Source organism: Lichenostomus cassidix, chromosome 14 (assembly GCF_008360975.1).
Source record: "Lichenostomus cassidix isolate B80296 chromosome 14, HeHo_3.0, whole genome shotgun sequence".
Classification (NCBI taxonomy): Eukaryota; Metazoa; Chordata; class Aves; order Passeriformes; family Meliphagidae; genus Lichenostomus; species Lichenostomus cassidix.
In genome coordinates this window covers 14,146,493-14,167,806 of record NC_139495.1, presented here as the reverse complement: position 1 = coordinate 14,167,806, position 21,314 = coordinate 14,146,493, and the positions used below count along the sequence as shown (strand labels likewise).

General features: G+C 45.1%; 1 protein-coding gene across 7 annotated transcripts in view; it reads right to left on the bottom strand.

The window, feature by feature from the left end:
• The window catches only part of DNAAF8 (dynein axonemal assembly factor 8), an 89,009-nt gene that overhangs the window by 67,337 nt on the left and 358 nt on the right, over nucleotides 1-21,314 (bottom strand). For 4 of the 7 annotated variants that reach the window (XM_085075083.1, XM_085075084.1, XM_085075085.1 and 1 more), the window contains exons 2-10: nucleotides 19,320-19,479; nucleotides 15,859-15,972; nucleotides 14,706-15,191; nucleotides 12,644-12,731; nucleotides 12,163-12,301; nucleotides 11,164-11,310; nucleotides 10,728-10,793; nucleotides 8,737-9,090; nucleotides 6,744-6,903 (exon numbers count right to left, since the gene is read on the bottom strand). In XM_085075083.1, the coding sequence (XP_084931209.1) occupies nucleotides 6,744-6,903; nucleotides 8,737-9,090; nucleotides 10,728-10,793; nucleotides 11,164-11,310; nucleotides 12,163-12,301; nucleotides 12,644-12,731; nucleotides 14,706-15,191; nucleotides 15,859-15,972; nucleotides 19,320-19,466 (1,701 nt within the window). In that variant the 5' untranslated portion in view covers nucleotides 19,467-19,479. Of the gene's footprint in view, nucleotides 1-6,743; nucleotides 6,904-8,736; nucleotides 9,091-10,727; nucleotides 10,794-11,163; nucleotides 11,311-12,162; nucleotides 12,302-12,643; nucleotides 12,732-14,705; nucleotides 15,192-15,858; nucleotides 15,973-19,084; nucleotides 19,173-19,319; nucleotides 19,480-20,917; nucleotides 21,047-21,174; nucleotide 21,314 lie in introns of those variants that run through there. The other 3 variants (XM_085075080.1, XM_085075081.1, XM_085075082.1) reach the window with 3 other exon arrangements.

Here is a 21,314-nt window from a genome sequence, read left to right as displayed (position 1 = left end):
TACAGTAATTTGGCTGAAAAACCTCTTAAAGCAGCCAAAGCCTATCAAAACAGCTTTACTGTGTGGCTGTTGGACCTGCTCTGGGTGTGTGAGCAGAACTGGGGACAGGAGCCACCAGGATGTGAGGTACAACCTGCCTGAGAGTGCCTGGTATTGTTATGGAAGTGCAGCATTCCTGACTCTGGGAATACAGAGAACAAACTCCTCCTGTGTGGAGGGAGTTGTTTATAACAGAGACATGTAGGTCTAGACCCTCTGCTTGCATATTAAGACAAATCCTTAGATCAGATCCATGCCATCCTGATCCTCTGCTCCTGGGATCTGTGCCTGCAGCCAGGGACAGCAGGAAGCAGCTACTCCAGCAAAGTGCTGTGCCAGCAAATCCCCCCATTTGCTTTCCCTGGCACCATGTGGGAAGATGAAGAGGAGGCCAGAAACACAGGCTCTGTGCCAGCTGACAGCCACCCATGCTAGAAAAACATTTCCTTGGGATCTTCCATCTATTCCAAATGCTGTGTGCTGGACTGGTGGCACAAACAGGAATCTTGGCCTTCTGTCTCTGTGTGCTAAGTTTAACTCCATCTCTAATTGCCTTAGTTTATTTTTAAGCCTTTCTTGAGTCGAGGCAGTGGGTTCATTAAGTAGAAGAGATTTTAATCTTGTTTCAGGAACTCATTAAATGCCTGGCAGGGGAAAAAAAAGGAGGAATTCAGGGGCCATCTGGTGGCTGTTGGGCACAGCACTGCTGGCCACAACCTTGGCATCGGCCCAGCAGGGAGAGCACCTGGAGCCAAGCACAACCCAAACTCAGCTCTGGTGTCCGAAAAAATATCAGTGTAGGAAGTATCTGGTGATTTTTACAATTAACAGGGTTTTTCTAAGCTATATTAAAATAATAGTATAGGCTCAATGCTGGTTTAATTACATTCACAGAGATGGAGTTGCCTTGGTCCACTGTCAATGAAAACATTTGGTCACAGGTGATTTGTACTACCAGGATCACCTTTGGAGTAATAAAGGAAAGTTCAACTACTGGGTCACAAAATCATTATAATTGTAAAAAAGATTTTATAGGTTTCGTCAACTTCTCTAATCAAATGTATTGCACCACATTTTGGGGGATAAATTGGCATTTCTGTAAGGAAGTGGCACAAAACCTATTCCTTCATGAGTGGTTGATCAGGCCTTTGTCCATTCTTTATGCTGAGACATTAATTTTGCTTTTTTACAGTCCTTTTCCTTTATGCATTTTCCACCCAGCAAGAAAAGTGGTGTATTTTTAAATAGTGCTGAGGCCATCACCTCAGTGCAGCCATGTGAGCAGCTCCAGTGGAGCTGGGGAGGTGCCCAAGCGCCCTGGTCCAGCTGGTGAAGTGCTGGGTTGGGATCCTGGGATCTACAATGTCCTTGAACAACCCAAAGATGGAAGAAAAGGGCAATTTCCAGTGTTGATGTCAGCACTCTTGCCTTAAAAAGATCAAAACAGCCATGGAACAGCAATGGCAATCACAGGCACCTATTTAAGGAAGACAGGTAAAGAATCAAAAGCATTTCACTGACAATTTGCAGATCAAGGCACCTCCTACTTAAAAATAACTTTTGGGGCCAGTAACTGAACTAAAAATACTTGTACAAGTTTTGGAAATCAATCCCTACTTTCAGTCAGGCTGTGCTGATGCAGGCTAACTGTCCCAGAAGCAGAACGTACAGCACTTCAGCACCACTCTTGATGGTAAATATGGATTTTGTCAGGGATCTTCCCCTAAAGAAATATCAGATCAAAGAGAGAACAAGGCCATAAAAGGGCGAGGAAGGTTTCGACCATAATGTATTGGTAATTTCGTGGGAATGCAAGTAGGAAATCTTGCGGTTGAGAATTCTACCTGACACCAGCAAGCTGAGTCAAGGGTATGTTAACATGAAGAACCTGCTGATTTTGACAAAAAGGTGATGGAGCCTGTGTTTACAAGATGGAAAGGAAAATACCCACATCATCTATTTGTTAAGGTAGAATGACTCTGTTGTGCCTAGATGTTTTTGTTTTGTAAGGCAGCTGTAAGGCTAAGCTGCAATGAGACGAGGATCATGGTAATACAATTACTAATACAAGGTTAGCCAAAGTGATTGTGAATGCCAAGAAAAATGAGATGCCTCACTATGAGTCAACACATTCATTTCCCAACCACACTGGCTGTGGAAAGGAGATAAAACAGTATTTAGAAGGGTTGGTTACAAGGTGGTTCTTAATAGCTCTCCAACAACATTATCTTGTTCTGCCATATCATGATAAAGCAAGAAATGAAGAATCAAGCTGAAGCCCTGCTGAAAACACCTACTTTGTCCCAGTAATAAAAGAGATGAATACAAGCTAAATTCTAGTTTTGTGTTGAATGAATTCCAGGGCTGGACGGGAAGTGGCAGGGCCATGCAGGGGTTTGGCTGCAGTGTTCAAGGCCAGGTGTGACACAAGCTCAGGTGTGTCACTTCACATGGTGATGCCTGATGGGTTTTTGTCCTTTTATTTTACTTTTATACTCTCTTTATATATATCCTTTATATATATCCTTTTACCCTTCCCCATTCCTGTACTTTTTGCTCCCTGTATCTTAACCCTACATGTTTATCACCCTAGTACCCTTGCCCTGCTCAGAATCCTTTGGGGAAGACGAAACATCCCCACAATCTCAAAAGCATGACGCACAACCTTGAACAGGGCCCCCATCACTGAGACATGTTTTTTGTAAACTAAGTAGTCATCTTTTTGGGGGGAGGTAATTTTAATAAGGGGGCAATTACTTCATTTGTTACACTTCTTATTGGAGACTTTTAGATAAGTATTCTAATCTAGGCTGTCCATAAATTGTATACGGGGGATATCATTGGGGCTTTTTTGTCGGTGTGCATCTGGGATCCTATTAAACCAAGGTAAAACCCCTTTCCTATACTGTGTGTCTGTGTCTCAAAAATTTTTTACTAGTGATTTAAGGCATCAATGGGGCTGCTGGGAAAGGAGCTCTGTGCAGCTGCTTTTTCAGCAGTGCCATTTCTCTTGATCCTGGACAAGCTGCAGTGCAGCTCTACCTCTGCCTGGCCTCACCTCCCTCACCTGCACTGCCCCTGCTCTGACTTTGTGGCTCCATCTCAGCCCAGTTTCATCACTCCAGACTCCCTGGGTGCTCACTGGGCTGACTCTGTGTCTTGTCCCTGCCCTGGCTTTCTGCCCTTGACCTTGGACCTTCCTCATTCTCACACATTTCCCAACTGGCCACCCTCACTGGGGCTGCTCTGCTGCTCTTCGGGGGCTGTGGGACTGTGGCACTGTGGGACTGCCCTCCTTGATGGTGAGGACTGCCCTGCCTGCCTTGCTCTCATCTGCAGCTCCTGCTTTGTCTTCCCAGAGGCTTCCCACTGCCAGAGGGCAGGGATAGATGGGATTTTGGTAAGGAATTGTTCCCTGTGAGGATGGTGAGGCCCTGGCACAGGGTGCCCAGAGGAGCTGTGGCTGCCCCTGGATCCGTGGAAGTGTCCAAGGCCAGGTTGGACAGGGCTTGGAGCAGCCTGGGCTAGTGGAAGGTGAACTGGGGAAGGGGAACTGGATGAGCTTTATGGTCCTTCCAACCCAAACCACTCTGGGATCCTTTGACCCTTAGAGCAAACTGCTTGTGCTGCTCCTGACATAAAGCTCAGTTCTCAGCCTGGCAAAAGTCACCACTATTATCTGGATCCCAGCTAATGGGAATGTGATTGGAAAACAACATCAGCCCTAAGTTACTTATCATAATAAACAAGATGAATGAAGGGACAGATCAAACCCATTTCATTTTACATCCTCCATTTAACTGCTTTACATACTGTGAGCATTCCTTCTGTCTCCCTCATCAGTAACACTGCTCAAACACTGAAACAAACCCTGTGTTGCTCCTCTAAACTATTAATTCATCCTGACCCTACAGCAAGAATCGCAGCACTACTCTGCTGGCTTTGACAGAACTCTAGCTGCTTACATCAGTCCTGAACCAGATCCAGAGGTTAAAATGTGGTTAAAGAGCCCAATTTCAGAAGGGATCAATTCATGCCAGTCTTGAATTTCACTGGAAGTTTGGGTGGTGGAGGGGAGAAGGAAATAAAAAGCAAAGCCAAACAAGCATTAAAACAATCAGGTTCTTCCCTGCATTATTTTTAAAACTAAGAGGTGGGCCAGACTGCCCAAGTACTCAGACACCTAAAGACATGGACTTGGCAGGCAGAATTCTTCGAACGAACTCACTGATTTCCCAGGGAATTGGCACCTGCATGTCTTGAAAATCCACTGATCTCAGCCCCTTCTTTAGCAGCTGAAGTGCTCCTGAAAGTTAATTCTCAGTCTCCCAAGTTACCTGCACTGTTTCCAAACTGTTCTCCCCAACCCTGACTCTCAGAGTGAAGCTGAGGACAGAGTTTGACTGAACTGGGTTAAGAAAAAGGAGACAGCACATTAAATCTGCTTTTACATTTTAGACAAGAACTCTAATGTAACCCTAATGCAGCTTTTTATATTTCCTTTGCCAGTCTTTCCCAGCACCTCAGCTACAGTAATTGCAGAGTTTCTAAACTTTCCTTCTGATTATTATTCAAGTCAATTATTTATGTACATTATAAATGGTCAGAGGAATTCTGGAAACTATGACAAGTGTTCCAGATCTGAACATCTATCACTGCCAAAACAAAGGACTTACAAAACAAATTTGAAAGTGTGCTACTCCGTCAAACACTGGGGCTTGTTCTTTGAATATACATGTTTATATATAGATATTAGATATTTTCACTGAGACATTGCTGCCAAATTACAGGGGGTTTTAGTTTTAAATGTCAAAACAGTCAAGGTTTTCTGTCTCTGTTCAGAAAAAAAAGAAAGAAAAGAAAACCCTGTTCAAATTCAAAGAAAAATGCTGCTATCAAGGCAGATTTCAAGTAATCTTATAAAGGACTGTTGTATTTGATAGATGATGTTGATACATTTTTTATTCTTAATTTTAATAATGAATATTTTTGAATAAGAACTAAAAGCAGAGTTGCCCAGACAATAAGGTTATTATGAGTTGTGCTGATTTGCTTTTCCCGACAGTGCCTTGGGAGGTCAGGCAGGTTCCCCTGGAGCAGGCTGGCATTTAGTTTGGAACCATGGAATGGTTTGGGTGGGAAGGACCATAAAGATCAGGGGCAGGGACATCTTCCACTAGACCAGGGTGCTCCAGCCTGGCCTTGGACACTTCCAGAAATCCAGGAGCAGCCACAGCTTCTGTGGGCACCCTGTGCCAGGGCCTCATCACCCTCCCAGGGAAGGATTTCTCCCCAGTATCCCATCTAACCCTGCCCTCTGGCAGGTTAAAACCCCTGTCCCTTACCCTGTCACTGTATAACAAGTCCCTGTCCCTCTTTTTGGCACTGGTAGCAGAAGGCTGGGCTGGTGAGCAATGCCCATGTCCCTGCTGCCATATCTGGAACATCATCCCATCTCTCAGGGGCACATTTACCCCTCAGCTCCAGCCCAGATCCACCCTGAGCTGTGCTCAAGACAAAGCATGTCCCCAAGCTCATCCTCATTTTATTGGCATCAGCACAGCAAGTATGGGAAATGACCAAACCCAGGGTAATTCTGCATTGCCTCGTGCATTGTCAGGAAGGAGAGAGCAAGGCTCACGTGGATTTCTGAGGAGAAAGTGTCTGCATCTTAATCAGGGCTAACTGGAAGTGGGTGGTACCTGCCAGCAGCCAGGGAGGAGCAAATGCAAAGGATGCACAGCGTTTACACCTCCAAAGCAGAGCTCTGGGCACTGGGCTGTCCTTGTCCAAGCAGGCTGGCAGAGGGAAACTCAGCTGGTAGTTTGCTAGTCCTTCACTCCTCTTCACTGATTATTCCAGTGTTAAATGAAATGAGCTTTCAAATCTCCACAAACACAGTAATCAATTTACAAAACAAACCTGAATGGTCCAGCCCCAAATCTAGGGCTGTGAAGTCTTTTGACTTGTGTACAGAAGAGCTCTGTTATTGGCCTTAGCCCAAATTAATCATTAGGGTGCATTCATGGATAAATTCTGGAGTTTCTCATCCCCCTTTTATTTTCTCAGCTGGCCTTGTGTTCAGCAAAATTATGGATGAAGTAGGACTGCATATCATAGAATCATGGAATGGGTTGGGTTGGGAGTGACCTTAAAGATCATCTCATTCCAGCCCCTCCACCAAGAGCATGGACAGAGATAAATCTTCTGAGGAGAAACAACAGCCAGGTCCTCCAAGCCATATTTAGGCTTTGGGAAAAATCAGGATAATTTCATACTCCCTTAATCAGGAGGAAAACTTATTATGAAACCCACAATCCTCAAAATCTACCCACAAAAGTGAACTACAAAGATGCTGGGGGCAGACAAGACAGGACTTGGCAGAGACAGTACAAATATTTCACTTTTTAGAAAAAGTGATGAAAAATCATGTGGGAGACTCTGGCTTCTGTGAAGTAGATGACACTGAGGCCACTGACTTCAGCTCCTGCATACCCTGACAGGTCAGAACTGGAGGGCAGCTGCTTGGGGAGCTCTGCCTGCGCAGGCAAGTGTGAGAGAAGACCTGTAGGACTGCTCCTCTCACCAGGTAATGGTGTTCCATAACAAACAGATTGGAAATAATTCAATGAAAATGACTTTTTGCCCCCAGTTGCCCATGGCAGGGACATCCTGCCAGGCCCAGCCTACCCTGAGCCACTGACCATGTGGAACAGCACCGGGGTGTTCTCTGCCATGGGCTGCTTCCCCCACACCGAGTGCTGAGGCTGCCACTGCTCCAGCTGCTCCTGCAATCTGCATCTCCTCTGCCTCTCTTTCATCTCCTCTTCCTTTTGGGATAGCTCTCTTTCACTTCCTTCTCTCCTGAAAAATACACAGATTAAGCTTTTCACTTGGGAGAAAGAGCCTCTTGTTCATCTGGTTGCGTTTCTTTTTTTCTCGTATTTATACCACACACTTGAGGGGGAATCATGACATGAAAGGCTAAAACAGATTTAGAAAGCAATTTCGGTGTTTGTGGGGGGACACAAGAACTTGGCAGTGGATGAAATCATCTCTCTAAGAAGAAAAAAATCTCAAAGAAAAGGAGTAGAGATCCAACTTCTGATACGTGGTGATGATGTATCTGGAGATCAAAACTCCTTTAAGCAGAGATGTGTTTGTGATATGTCATTCCCCATCTCCACACCCAAATTCCCAGTCTAACCCCATTTTCTTTCCTATCTGCTATAGGATAGGACAGAGATAAGTTTCCCCTGACCCCAAGACCTCCCATCTTCCTACATTTAGGTGCCTGCAGAAAGATTTCATCTGCCATTTCCATGGCAAACACAAAGTTCAATTTCTTCTGAATTCTTCCAGGCCCAGGTGCCCCAGCAATGATTAGAACAGCAAGAGAGAAACTAAAAGCAGTTAAAACCATTGGGTTATTACTCAGAGACAATAAATAACCCAGATTCTTGCCAAGCCATCGGCTGCCATCTCTGTGGCAGGCTAACAGGTAACCAAAATGGAGTTTAGTATTCCTGATGGAAGCAAGGAGCTTAATGTCAGGAATTCCACAGGGAAAAATCCCAGCAAGCAACCATCTGCCATTTCAAGCAAGTACACAGGAGCTGAGGTGTCTAAGTGGCAGGGCAGGCAAGTGTTTAACTGTGACACAGTAATAGTCTCCAGAGCAGGCAGATCCTAATTCTTTCCAGGGCTCATATGTCAAAGTCAGAATGTTAAATTTCACTCTGAAAATAGCAGGATATAACCTTTGAAAAGGCAGCATAATGGAGCTCTCCCAAATAGTTGGGCAGGTGCACAAGGCAACCACCTGATTTCACTTTAAAATTAGACCTTCTGCAGAATACACTGCATTAAGCTAAGCCCAGGGAGGCAGAGGTACAAACAACTCTGTAATTTCCTCAACTGATATCACCCTGATTTCTAGTTTTCAAAGCCTTCCAAGATATTCCTGTGGCATTCCTCACGGGTGTACTTTGTAATTCCAAGATCTTGCAGTTTACTTGGTGGCAGAGTCAGAATTCCTTTGCTTGGGAAGAAAAAGTTACCAGGAGAGACTGATACATCTTCCAGTTTGTAAAAGGTGTTTTATACTGAGAAACAGAATAAACTGTTTTCCATTCCTTCTGGGAACACAACAGAAAAAAGACTTAAATTGGAGAGAGGATAATTTAAATTAGACTTAATGAAAAGCTTTACAACTGTAAGGATAATTAAGCAGGAAAATGTACTACCTGGGAGTCAAGGAATCCTCACCACTGAGGATTTCAAGAACAAGTTCTATAAATATCTGCCAAGAGAGATTAGGTTTTACCTCACTCTTTATTGGCACAGGGAGACTGACCCTTCCAGACCTATTTTCTAGGAAGCTGTGCTTAGGAAATCCCAGTGCTGCTGTTCCTAAAGGAGATCAATACTGTGTTATTCCTCCTCTTCTATAGAATAAAAGCTAAAGAAAAAGGCTCCATTTACAATGTCAGAAGTGCCATAGCTCATCTAATCCCAAGCCCCACTGAGGCTGCCCCTAAACCTTCCAGCAGTAGCTGCCAGGACTGTTGTTCGTTCCAGGTAACAAAACCAACACTCTTTTGCCTCAACTCACAGCCCAAGTAAGCAATGCTCTTTAATCCTAGACAGTTAGAGAGGCCACAGTCAAACCTACTGGTGACTTTTCTTGTGAGATACCTTGGTAATTCTGTTGTAGTTAGAGGACACTCTGGAGCATTTCCTGCATTTTGGACCTTCTCAGCCTCCATTTTGTTCTCTTTTTCTGTGGCAGCTCCATTGGCCCCACAGCTTGACAAGGGGGAACTTATCTTCTCTGGTTCCAATCTCATCAGTTTCCTGGGAACCACCTCATTTGTCTCTTGCCTCACTTCACAAGGTTGGTTTTGACTTATATTAGAGGAACCTCTGTTTTCCAGCCTTTCTGGATGCAGCTTTTCAGCTGGAACAGATGTTTTATGAAGAAGCTCCAAGGCCTCCTTCCGGGCTGCTCGGAGTTGTTGTAGTAACAGGCATTTCCCTGAGCAATTCCTCCTGCAAAGGAAATAAAAACCTGATTTAATCAAGATAAAGCATTATACGAATAAACACAATCTCTGAGGAACTCCTGATATGAGTGACAGCTCAAGACAAGGACTGGGCATCTACAGGAATGATAACTGTGGGTAACAGCAGCACCAGCACTCAGGTCACACAAACCTCCACAGAGCCAGAACACAAAATTGATCTTCCTGGCAATTCATTTACCTCTTCTGCACTCAGGCACAACACAAACACCTACCAGAAGAGCCCTGAACAAATGTATTGTTGGCATGGAAAGCAGAGCCTACGGATTTTTGTCCCCTTTGGATACAGGGGATGGGGTTCAAATATGTAAAGAAAAGGTTTTTCTAATAATTGTTAGAATTTTCTAGTGTTTGGCTTAATCTCCTCAATGAGACTGCTAAACTGTCAAGCAAATTACTGTGATAGTGGAATGTCATGACATAATCTGCATGTACAGGAAAATAATTCCTGTTTAATAATTCCTTCCAGGTAAGAATGAAACTGGATTTGCCCCTTGTGAATGAGATCAGAATCCTGCCCTGCTGAGACCAAGAGGATTTCTTACTTACAAACAGAACTGAGCAACATTTGCCAGGCATTTCATTTATGCATGTTCTTTAGCAACATTAAGGTGACTCAAAATCCAAGCTCTGCTCTCCATAGCTGCAGATTTTACACCGATGGAACTGCTGAACTTGGATCAATGCCAGGGAGGTTCCCCAGGCACCACCTCGTCCCTGCTTTTTACTGGGTTTGGATTAGATGTTCTAAATGACATTGCTTGGGCTCTGTTCCTTGTCAAATCATCTCTTCTCCCAAACCATTCAAAGAAATGTAATTGGCTGGCACAACCAGACATGTTCTGTTTGTCCCCTGCACTGCTGTGGTTTGAACTTCCAGGCTGCAGAATTCCAAATGGAATCCAGAGCATGAATGCAGGTAGAGGGTTAAACTTGACATCTCTGCTTCACATCAAACAAATGTCTTATAAGTGATGGATATGAATCAAACCCTGAGTTTGGCAACAAAAGTTTCACATCTCTGTTGAGGAATTTACAGTTGGGTGAATTCCACCCATCACACTCTTTTCCCTTTCCCCTCCAGTTAAGGAGAATTGAGAGCATCCCTGCCCATATAGTGTAGCTAATATTGTCTTTAAATCTCTATCCATTCTAGCCTATTTTATTTTTTAAAAAAATAAAGGTTTGTCTGAGTCAACTCCCTACAACATTTCCAATGTTTGGTTCTGAGTCATGTCAAACACAGTTCTAGCGTCACTCACACAGGTCTGGAGAAAGAGTCACATTTCCCAGCCCCCAGGGCACCTCTGGTTTTGTTTTGAGCTGTCCCAAGCAGCTGGACAGGTGCAAATATTGCCTCAAGGATCAACAACTGTTTTCTAGCTTTGGTAGCTTTACCATGCAACAGGACAAGAGTGACCTCCTGGGGCCACACTGCAGCACTTTCATTACTGGGTGGTTTGGTTTCGTTTGATTTTTTTTGCTGTGAAGACCAGGAATGGAGATATTTAAGTACACAAACTTTCACTCTGATCACTTACAGCAATTATTTTCGTTCCAGAAAAAATGAACATTGTATCACTTGAACCTGGTAAGGAATCTTACATTCTCCTTTCTGCTTCATCCTTAATTGTCACAGTCTCTTCTTCTTCAGAGGAGCTGTCACTTGCACTGAAACAATCAGACAATATTAATTAGCCTTGTTCCAACTGAGTGTTGGCTCTTGGCCATTTCTAGAATGCAAATTTAGAAAATGAGGAAAAAAAGGAGAGAGACTTCCAGGAAAGATCTCCAGGTGTTATGGAGAGTTCTTCACACTATTATTTTAGCAAATAAAAAAAAAGAAAGATTCAAGCAACTAGATCAAAATGTACTACCTGTTTATTATCTATTAGCTGTTTATTAACTGCAAGGTTTCTTCTTATGACAGAGGTGTGAAAGAACATTTTCAAGGCTGCATTTCACAAGAATGAGATTCAGAAAGGTTTAAGTTTCTCACTTTTTGTTACTTATTTCTCATCCCCAATGAAGGAGGATTTACCTTTGCTCCTCTTGAGGAAATGGCCCTGACTTCTGGGGCTCAGCATCTCTCAAATCTATGTACACAGTTGCAGGCTCTGGCAGGCACTGGAGTCTCATCCTGCCCATCCTCAGAGAACTTGGTGGAGATGAGAGCAAGGCAACATCCCTGCACATAGAAAACATCACTTCAGCACATCCTCTGCCTTATCCACACAAGAAATCCTGCAGGGAGTGGATTAGGATCAAAACTGGACTGAGAAAGGAGCTTTGGGCTTGGCTACCACATAGATTCCAACTCTGCTTCTGCCTACTATCAAAATTCAAGGATTCAGCTTCCCCCAGGGATATAGATCACAGGCAGGATGAAGAGGGATATTTAGTTCTCAAAATGTGACATCACCAAATTGTTCTGGGGAAAAAAGGCAGGCAGGTACTGCACCAGAGAGAGCTCAACTTTTAACATCTCAGTGTCAATGAGTAAGAACAGGTTCCCCCTTTCCTCTCTGCCTCTTTTGGCAATTCCATTTTATCCTCCCAGGCATACAAAGTGCAAATCATCTTAGTGGCCCTCCCTGCTCTGGCTGTGAGAGTACTTCCCACCTTCCCCTCCACTTTTTCACTCATTATTTCCTCTGTTGTTCCCTCTGAACAGCCTGAAAATGCTCTTCCTTCACACAGAAGCCTCCAAGATGCACTGACAGATACCCACAGAAAACAATCCTGTATATATTGATGTAGCAGGAAGAGCAACTGGTACCCTAGAGGACAAGAAAGGTGAGCAGGATAATTGGCTTAGCCTTGTTTTCCTGTCTTTCCCATTTATCCCAAGTGTCTGGAAAGATCTAGACAAAGGTTGATGGGGAATGCCAAGGTGTTTGTCAGTGAATGACTGAGTATTTCAACTCCAATATCAGCTTTCTGCAGAACTACAGAGAAATACTGCTATGGAAGACCAGGAGTTCCCCAGTATCCGTATTGGCAGCCAGGATTATGGGATATGTGACAGAAAAGGACCTACTTATTGTCCTGCTGTCTCTGGAAGGAGCAAGGCTTGGCTGATGGCCACCCACAGACAGGAGATCCTGTCCTGGACTGCTTGGCACACAGCTCTCCCAGCTTCTCCAGGAGCTCAGCTTCAGACTTCTTCCTGAAGGTCTCTATGGAAGAGCAACAAAATAAGCATCAGTTGGGGTCTTCTGCCATGGAATCACCCAATATTCCCCATTTTCACACTGTCCCTTTTCCTACAGCTTATCAGAAGGGGAGGGATAAAGATAATATCATCATCTGGCTTGTCTTGCCCATGGCAGGCCATGAAACACTGGCTTCAGGCTAAAAAAAAATAGATGAAATCTTGAAGGAAGTTAATTAAACATGTTTTAGAAGCATTAAAAAAACCCACTCTAATTGCAGCATTCAAAATTATGCTGCAGGGGATGACTTAAACACAGGAACCTGAGTTTTATTTATCTTTATGCACTTTCAGCTAGTGATATTACCATAATCTGCTGGGAAGAAAGGAACTTCTGCACGAGTTTTCTCTCTCTGCTGCTCCAGCGCCTCAATATTCTTGTCTAGATCCCATTTCTGAAAGAAGACAACAGAAATGTGATGGAAAGTTTACTCCCCAAAGAACACCCCTAATTTCAGTGCCAGCTTGCTTTCAGCAATTCCAGAGGAAGTGCTGTAAGGAAAGGAATGGATTTATTACATCCCTTCAGACAGAGCATCCCTCCAGCTGCTTCAGCTACTTCTGCTGAGGCTTTTTCTCTCAGAATCATGAACCCTTTTGATACAGGCTACAAAAATCACTGGAGACAGTGGAACAGATTAAAAAGTGGTCTGATACAAGGCCAAGCCTATGTACTCTGATCCTGAATAATGTGAGAACTTCTCACTGCCACCCACAAGAGAAGGACTTGTGGCTCTTCAGTTCTTTGAGATGAGCCTTTTCCTCCCCCTCCAACTTCTGAGCAGGGTGAATTCCCACTCCTCTAGGTACAGTCAGTATCAGATGATATCTCACAGCTGCTCATCCCACCCTGAAGAGAGGATCATCCATGTCCTTGCTCTGAACCCACATGCCCTGGCTGAGGGCACACTCAATTCAGGTACAAAACCAGGCTGCCATGAAAGTACACATGCATTTAAACCACTCATTGCTTTCCCCTCTGATCATTATTTGAAATTGCAGTTTTAACGAAAAGTATCCACACCAATATCATCATCAGAAATTAGAAGTGCTTACGAGTTTCATTAAAAGGAAGGGGGCTGTGAGTTGTGACAGTGACACAACTGCCACAAACATGCATTTCACACAACCACTCATGGCCTTTAAAAAAGCAGAAGCAGCCTCCAAACCCAGCAGTTTCACCTTGTAAAACCTCCATCATCTGCCCCTCTTGTTGAGGAGAAGGTTCTCCCTCCATCCTGAGCAATAATCTTCACACAAATCTGAACCTTGATTAGATCTATTCTAACACTGCAGCACTAGTTTAAGTTCCAGAAGGACCAGAGGAAAATGAAGGTTTGCACAATTTCATTTCTAATGCAGAAAGGAACTTAGGGGGAAAAAAATCCAAATTAACTGATAATCAAGAATAAAGGAATTAAGAAGAAACTGTATATTAGTTTTAGCAACTTGACACAAACTCAGGTGTCTGGCTGAGCTGAGAAGCAACAATCACCTTCCAAATGAAAGTGAGAACACACTGAGCCTGGTCTCAGAACTCACACAAAAGCATCAGACTTCAGCTCATTGAAGTCACTGATATCAAACAGGTTCTGAAAGGCAAATAGTGCCTCTTGAATTAACAGAAAAACTGAATTCTATGAGGTGAGCTGGGAATTAAAGCCAGACCCACTTGAAAAAGATGCCCTGCAATGATGCAGCACAATTTAACTCACAGCCCAGCAGCTGCATGATTTGCCTGGATTGGAAGAGCTCCAACATCAAAAAGTTCATTTTTGTGAATACATGAAAGGGGAAAGGAAACATCTGTACTCTGACCTGTGGAAGGCTTTGAACAGAAAGATCAGGTCATGTTCTGTGCTGATTAAGTCCTAATGAAGTCAGAAATCAATACAGGCAGATTTATAACTCAGTATTGAAGAGAACCACCTCCCCACTCTGGGCCAAATCCCAGTTAACACTGAACTGCTCATCCCACCTGCCTTAGGTGGATGAGATTTAGGACTTCAGGAACAACTCTGATCACCTCCTCACCTCCAGCACTGCATTGGAAGGCCAGAAAGCTCCCTGTTTTAATGCAAAACCTGCTTGGGACCTGAAAAACTCCTTGCCTGCCCAGGGACAGATGCTCTGGTGGCTTCCCTGAACAGTTCCATGGACCTTGCTGCTGATCCATGGCTTGTGCCTACAGTATGGACTTGCACTGGCAGCTCTGGGACAGCTTTTGGTACTTGTGCAACACACAACCCCTGTGGTGTGTCACAATGGGGCACTTCAGTTCCTTGCTGCAGTAGGATTGTGCAAGCACTACACTCTGCTCCCCACCCCACCAGCAGCATTCCCCAAAGCTTTGCTTTGGAGCCACTCGCCTGCAATGACAAATGGGTCACTTCTCCAAGATGCTCAGCTGAGGAGATTTCTTCCTTTGCAACTCTTACTAGAGTGTTGTTGATGTCATGGGAGGGAGGCTTGACATCCTGCTTTGGGGATGGTTTCAGAATGATTTTGGAGAGTATCTTTGTCTCTATTAGCTTTTTTCTCTCCTTTTTACTGCACAGCTCTTCCACAGACGCTGCCGGATTAATCCAAGAGTTCCCTCTTTCCCTGGCCTGTGTCCTGCCCAGTTCTCCCTCTTCAAGATGATCTGTAGAATCTGCAGGAGGCTCTTCAAGAACAGCTCCCTTTTGGCTTGGCATTCCTTCAGTCTGGCTGGCAAGTTCAGGAGCCTCATCTTTAATCATTTGTACGTCTTCTTTCGCAGTGATTTGGGCACCATCTGTTTTTTTCCAAAAGTCAAAACTTTCCAGGTCTTCGTTCCAGATCTCCCATGAAAGTCTTTCTGTCTTCTGGGTTTGCTACAGAGAAAGCACAAACATGCAGAAACTCACATCTCACTGAGCTCTGGAAGTGGCTAATAAACCAAAACAAAGTGATTGGAAGACAAGAGCTCCAACTCAGACACCATATGGAAACAACCCACACCATATCCATCATGGAAAACAGTGAGACTGTTTAGTTTCCAGAAACTTTCTTTTCAGGAAGTGCCAAACGTCCTTTAAATTACTTTTTCTTAAATGTGCTCATAATTCCAACCCAAACCATTCTGTGATTTTATGGATTTATCATAATCACTGAAGAAACAATATAATAATTTTATCCCAGAAAAGCTGTTCAAAGAGTAAACTTCATACTTGTTCTCCTTTCTGAACTGTCCTAATTAATTTTCTAGACAGATGAAATGATTGCATGGTGTTAGTTAGTCCACAGGAAAGAAAAACAGTAAAGAGTCAATAAAAAATGCCAGGGGACTGGACAAAATATGTCTAAAATCTCAAAACCAGAGAAAACTTTAAAGGGTCACTATAAAAAGAGAAAGAAAGTTCTAATTTCTAGTGGGAGACAGTACTGGGGATTAAACTTTTCCATCCCACAGGTCAAATAAATCAGGCAGCAGCAGCAGCCCACACTGGGGACAGCCAGGAGAGAGGGGTGACAGTACAGCCCACACACAACAGTCCCAACCTGCTCCTGGGAGTCTTCCAGGGAAAACATCATCAGTTCTTCCGACAGGTCTGGAATTAAGTTTGGCATGTCCCGCTGGAAGATGAAAAGCTCCTCATCACTCTCACAATCAGACTGCAAACAGGAAAAAAAAAAAGAGAGAGAGAAATTAAACAGGAGACTGCAATACTCACTGATACTGGAATATCTGATTTGCAGTGACACCTCCCATGTTGTCACCTCTTGAAGTGCAGAGACAAGAAGTTTCCTTGCAGTCACACCTTCACCAGGCAGTCTGGGAGCCCAAGAGTCACCAACCCAGGCTGCCTTACAGCCACCCAACATTTCAGCAAGCTACAAATGTAAAAGCCATGTAAAACATCAAATTCCCATGGAGGCTGATCACAAAAAGCCTGAGAAAAGCGATGGAAAGTGTGGGATGTTCTTTGACTCCCAAGTGATTCTCTGCACTACCTCATTCCCCATCAGAGAGGCAAGAGCAGAGCTGATCACTATTTACAATGGCTTGGAGTGCCAGGACAAGGGGGAATGGCTTCCCACTGCCAGAGAGCAGGGATAGATGTGATATTGGGAAGGAATCCTTCCCTCTGAGAGTGATGAGGCCCTGCCACAGGGTGCCCAGGGAAGTTGTGGCTGCCCCTGGATCCCTGGAAATGTCCAAGGCTAGGCTGGATGAGGCTTGGAGCAACCTGGGATGGAGGCAGGTGTCAGGGGTGGCACTGAATGAGCTTTAAGGTCTCTCCAACCCAAACCATTCTGGGATTTTGGGATTCTCAGACTTGGAAAGGCAAGGCCTCACCAGGCAAAGCTCAGTCCCACAGCACCCAAGAGGAACAAACAGGACAAACCAGAGGGAGTAACCAGGCTGAGTCAAAACTCCAGATCATTGGTCACTGTTGGAGTGATGAGGCAGGTCAGAGATCCAGCCTGAAAGTGAATTCACAGGTGAAAATCTGGCTCAAGCAGGACCATAACTAGAAACCCAAACTCCCCTAACATAGCTCAAAGGGAGTGAAGGCCCAGAGCTGAACTTAAATAGAGTTGTTGGGAGCCCCAGGTGAGGTCAGGCAGGGCCATGAAGGCTTTTCACTGCCCTCAGGACCTGTTCAGAATGCAAACAGCATCTGTGTTTGCTTGGGCAGCATTTAGCCAGCTCTGAAAATCCCTTTTCTAAACATCAGATATGCATTGGAGATGAATCCTTATGCATGGACACCAAAAGGAGATTAAGCACCTCCTCAGCAGTCAGGACACAGCTTTCCTGCTCATCTCTTTGTTTTGCAAGTGTGCATTTTTGGGAATCCACACTGCGGAAAATCCTCCCTGGTGTCGTTAACTTAACATGAAGTCAACTGCAACACAACATCTCTCCTCTTAATAAATTGCATTTCAGGGTAATGGAAGTGCTTCAGGGCATAGAACACATTTGGGAGTGCCATTTTTGGAGGTGGGAGCAGAGCACGTTCAGGTGACAGCTGAGGTACAAATGGATCTTCCCACACGTGGAAACTCCTCGGACAAAGGTGCAGCCCTGGAACTGCAGCCTCAGCAGGACAGGGATTACACAACCAGATCTTTTGAATGCAAATGAAGTGCCAAACAGATTGTCTCAGTTCCTCCTGCAGGAAATCTTTTCCAGGTGGGATAGAAACAGAGAATTTGGAGATTGAAAAAAAAAAAAGTTCGACATGATTTAGGGTTATACAATGGTGTTTGGCACCAAAGTCTGGAGCTGCTCCTCTGGCTTAGCCTGATTGTACTTTACTCAGCAAGAAAACCTACAAATAATTTCAGTGTTGGGCTTCAGTCTGTACTACAGACACACATCTTAATATGCAAGGGTTGTTTTAAATAATTAAAACAGAGTGCAGGTAGAGGGGACTGAGAACAGTGAGGGAATATGGTTTGTTCAGCATGATAAGCAGAGATCCAGGTGCAGAACCCAAGCCATGGAATCCCCGTCACCACTTTATCCACCAGATCACTGCTTTGGATTACCAATTAATAATAAATCCCCTGAAGGCACTTCTAGCTCTTTCCCTGCTCACAAGACTTCCTTTGCACCATTAATAGCCATACTAAGTTGGGATAAAATATATTCTTTGTGTGTTCAAAACTTTTTTCAAGTTTATACATGTTTGAAAATTAACACAATGTTCTGATTTGGACAAAAGGTAACTAATAATCAAATCTTGAGAGATATTACCCCCTCTGAAAAGCCAGTGCTAGAGCATCTTGGACTAGAGAGGAGGACCAGATCAATGCTGTCCTGTGAACAGAGATGTTCAGCAGCCAAGAACAGCCTGGCCCAGGCCCAGCAAGTGAAAAACCTGTACCAGTCAAGAATGCTGCACAACACCTCTCAGTCTCACACTTTATGTGAAAAGGTTTCTGTAATTATGTTTCTTTGGCAGATAAAAAGAACAAAAAAGCAGTGTGGCTTGCGGAGAATGATAGGCAGGGGAAAAAAGCAGAATCTGGGATTGAAATATCTGCCAAAAATGCTTTTTTCTAGTGGACCACCAAGTCTTCAGCAATATCACTTTGCTGTTATCCTCATAGAGAAAAAGCCATCCCACCAGGCCTGCTGTCTGGCAAGGACATCGTTGGAATGAATAGCACAACACTGCCAGGCATAAAACCTCATTATTTCTTTTAAATCAACAGGATTCTACTTTCACATCATATTTCTGACTGAGCACACTAAGAAGAAATGTGGGTTCATTCTGTGAGATGCCCACAACCCTCCTCTTCCGTAGAAATACTTATTGTCTGCAGAATCCCAGAATGGTTTGGGTTGGAAGGGACCTTAAAAACCATCTCATCCCACCCCCTGCCATGGGCAGGGACACCTTCCACTAGCTCAGGTTGCTCCAAGCCCCATCCAACCTGGCCTTGGACACTTGCAGGGATCCAGGGGGAGCCACAGCTTCTCTGGGCACCCTGTGCCAGGGCCTCATCACTCTCACAGGGAAGAAATTTTTTCCAGTATCCCATGTAACCCTGCCCTCTGGCAGTGGGAAGCCATTCCTCCTGCTCCTGTCACTCCAGGCCCTTGTCCAAAGTTCCTCTCCATGTTTCTTGTTGGCTCTTTCAGGTCCTAGAAGGTCACAATTAGGTCACCCTTAAGCTTCTCTTATGAGAACAATCCCAATTCTCCCAGCCTGGCTCCCAGCAGAGCTGCTCCATCCCTCTGATCATACTGGTGCCTCCTCTGGACTCTCACCTGAAGACAGGGGCAGAATCCAAAGAATACAGGGAGAGGAGGTGGCAATTACACTCTGACAATCAATCAAGGACAATCCAGAAGGCTGTGGATTAACACACACTATCTCAGGACACAGGCAGCCCACCCAGGATACCACACCAGCCACCCCAAAATGCCTGGTAAGGTCACCTGCTCCTCCTTTTGAGTTTTTCCCATGATCCAGAGGGAAGAAAGGCAGATTTGCAGTGCTTACTGTGGAGGAGTCAGAGTCCAGGGATGGGAGGTGGTCCTTCACTGCAGCAAGGATGGCTCCCCACTGGAACATCCTGTCCCTCTGCACAGGAGCTGCAGGAGGCTCAGCTGCATGTTCTGCATCCTCACTTTGCCCTTCTGAGGCCATCGGAACAGCTTCCCTTCAAGCAAAGGAAAGATGAGCTTAAGGACACCTCTCCAAACATGGGATAACATCAGTCCAAAACAAGGACAAAGTGTGTGCAGTGGAATTCCCAGCACTCCCAGCAGGAAATGTTAAAATCTGCATTTTTGGAGCTATTCCTTCCCACCTGAGTCCAGAGGGCTCAGAGTTTTCTGCACTGCTCACCACACACCCAAGGGCCAGTTTAGCCCTTCATCTATTAAGCATTTTTTTTGATTCTAAGCCAGACTGCTGCAACTGTGTCCTCTCCAAGCATGTTCCCATGTTCTGCCTGCATGGAGGGGGCAGGAACACAGCAAAGGCAGGATGACACCTCTGCTCTCAGCTGGGTTGACTCCTCTTCTCTATTTCCTTCAAATTCCCCTCCTCACTATTCAAAAGACAGATAAAATGATCATAAAGTCATAGAATCTCATAATGGTTTGGGTTGGAATGGAGCTTAAAGACCATCTTGTTCCACCCCCCTGCCATCGGCAGGAAACCTTCCACATGATTAATGTTTACTTATGTTTTCATTGGATTTTTATACCAAAAAATGGTTAAGAATAGGCACATTCATGGATTTTGACCTCTCAAAGTGTTTCTAAAGTGGATTCTTTCCTCCTGTTCCTTGATGTCCTTGAGGAGCTCAGACAACACAGTAAGAACTGTAGCTGAACTAAGAGGTCAGATAATTCATCCTCACAGAAAACCTTCACATTTTATGCTACAACCACATGGTTTTCTGGGCAGTCAAACATAAGGGCAAATGATTTCTGGTTCAGAGGTTTCGCAGAATACCCAGAATTGGAGTCCTTTACCCACAAGGACCATCAGAAGTTGGTGACTCTGTGTTGTTCAGGACTGAAATAGCTGTTCAAGGGATCACACTGTTACTTGCATTGCCAATAACACTCCTCAAAACATGATGTTAAACTCAACTTATGCCCTGGGAAGTTTATAACTTGCAAATTTGCTCTGTAAATACTTTATAGGCGATATATGTGGTGATTTTATTGGTGTGAGACAACCCCTGAGTTTGATTTAGGTGAAGAGGAAGGAAATCCCCCCAGCTGGAATACTGTGCTCTGACACTGCAGAGAGCTTGCCAAGGACCAGAGGAGTTTCATGGGGATAAAACAAACTGCCTGGTATGGCAAATTCAGAGATAAATATCCCAAGGTTAAGGATGTTACACTGGATCTGACTTGTCAGGCAGCTAATGCAGCATCTGCTGAGGGAGCAAGCAGTGCTCTGTGTTCAAAACAAACACTGCTTAGCAGTAACGCAACAGACACTTTCTGGAGAGCTTGGGCACGGAGGTGTTAGGTCGAGAGTTGGACTTGATGATCCTGGAGGTTTTTTAAAGCCTTAATGACTCCATGTTTCTAACTGAGACTTGAAACCCTGAGCTTCTCCGTGTCACCAGCATTGACGTTTGCTGTCACATCCCCCTCGCCGGGAAGGAAAAGCGGAGAAGATACGGGCAACGGTGGGGGACAGAGCTTGGCTTCGGGCTGAGGCAGCGCAGCCCCCGGTGACCGCACAGTGACACGGCCGGGGCTCGGCTGAGGAACCCCCTTCCCTCCCCTCACAGCCCCACCATGGCGGCCGCGCGGCGCACGCGCACCGTCCCCATGGCAACGCGGCTCCCGCGCCCCCGGCCCCGCCCCGCTGCCCTCCCCTCACTCACGGCGCCCACCGCCCCGCTCAGCGCCGGGCCAGGCCGAACCGCGGGCACAGCCAACCGGCGGCACCGGGACGAGCGCAGGGCGCGGGGACAGCGCTGCGGGGCCGAGTCCTCGGGGCTGCTCGGTACAACCGCCCGCCGCC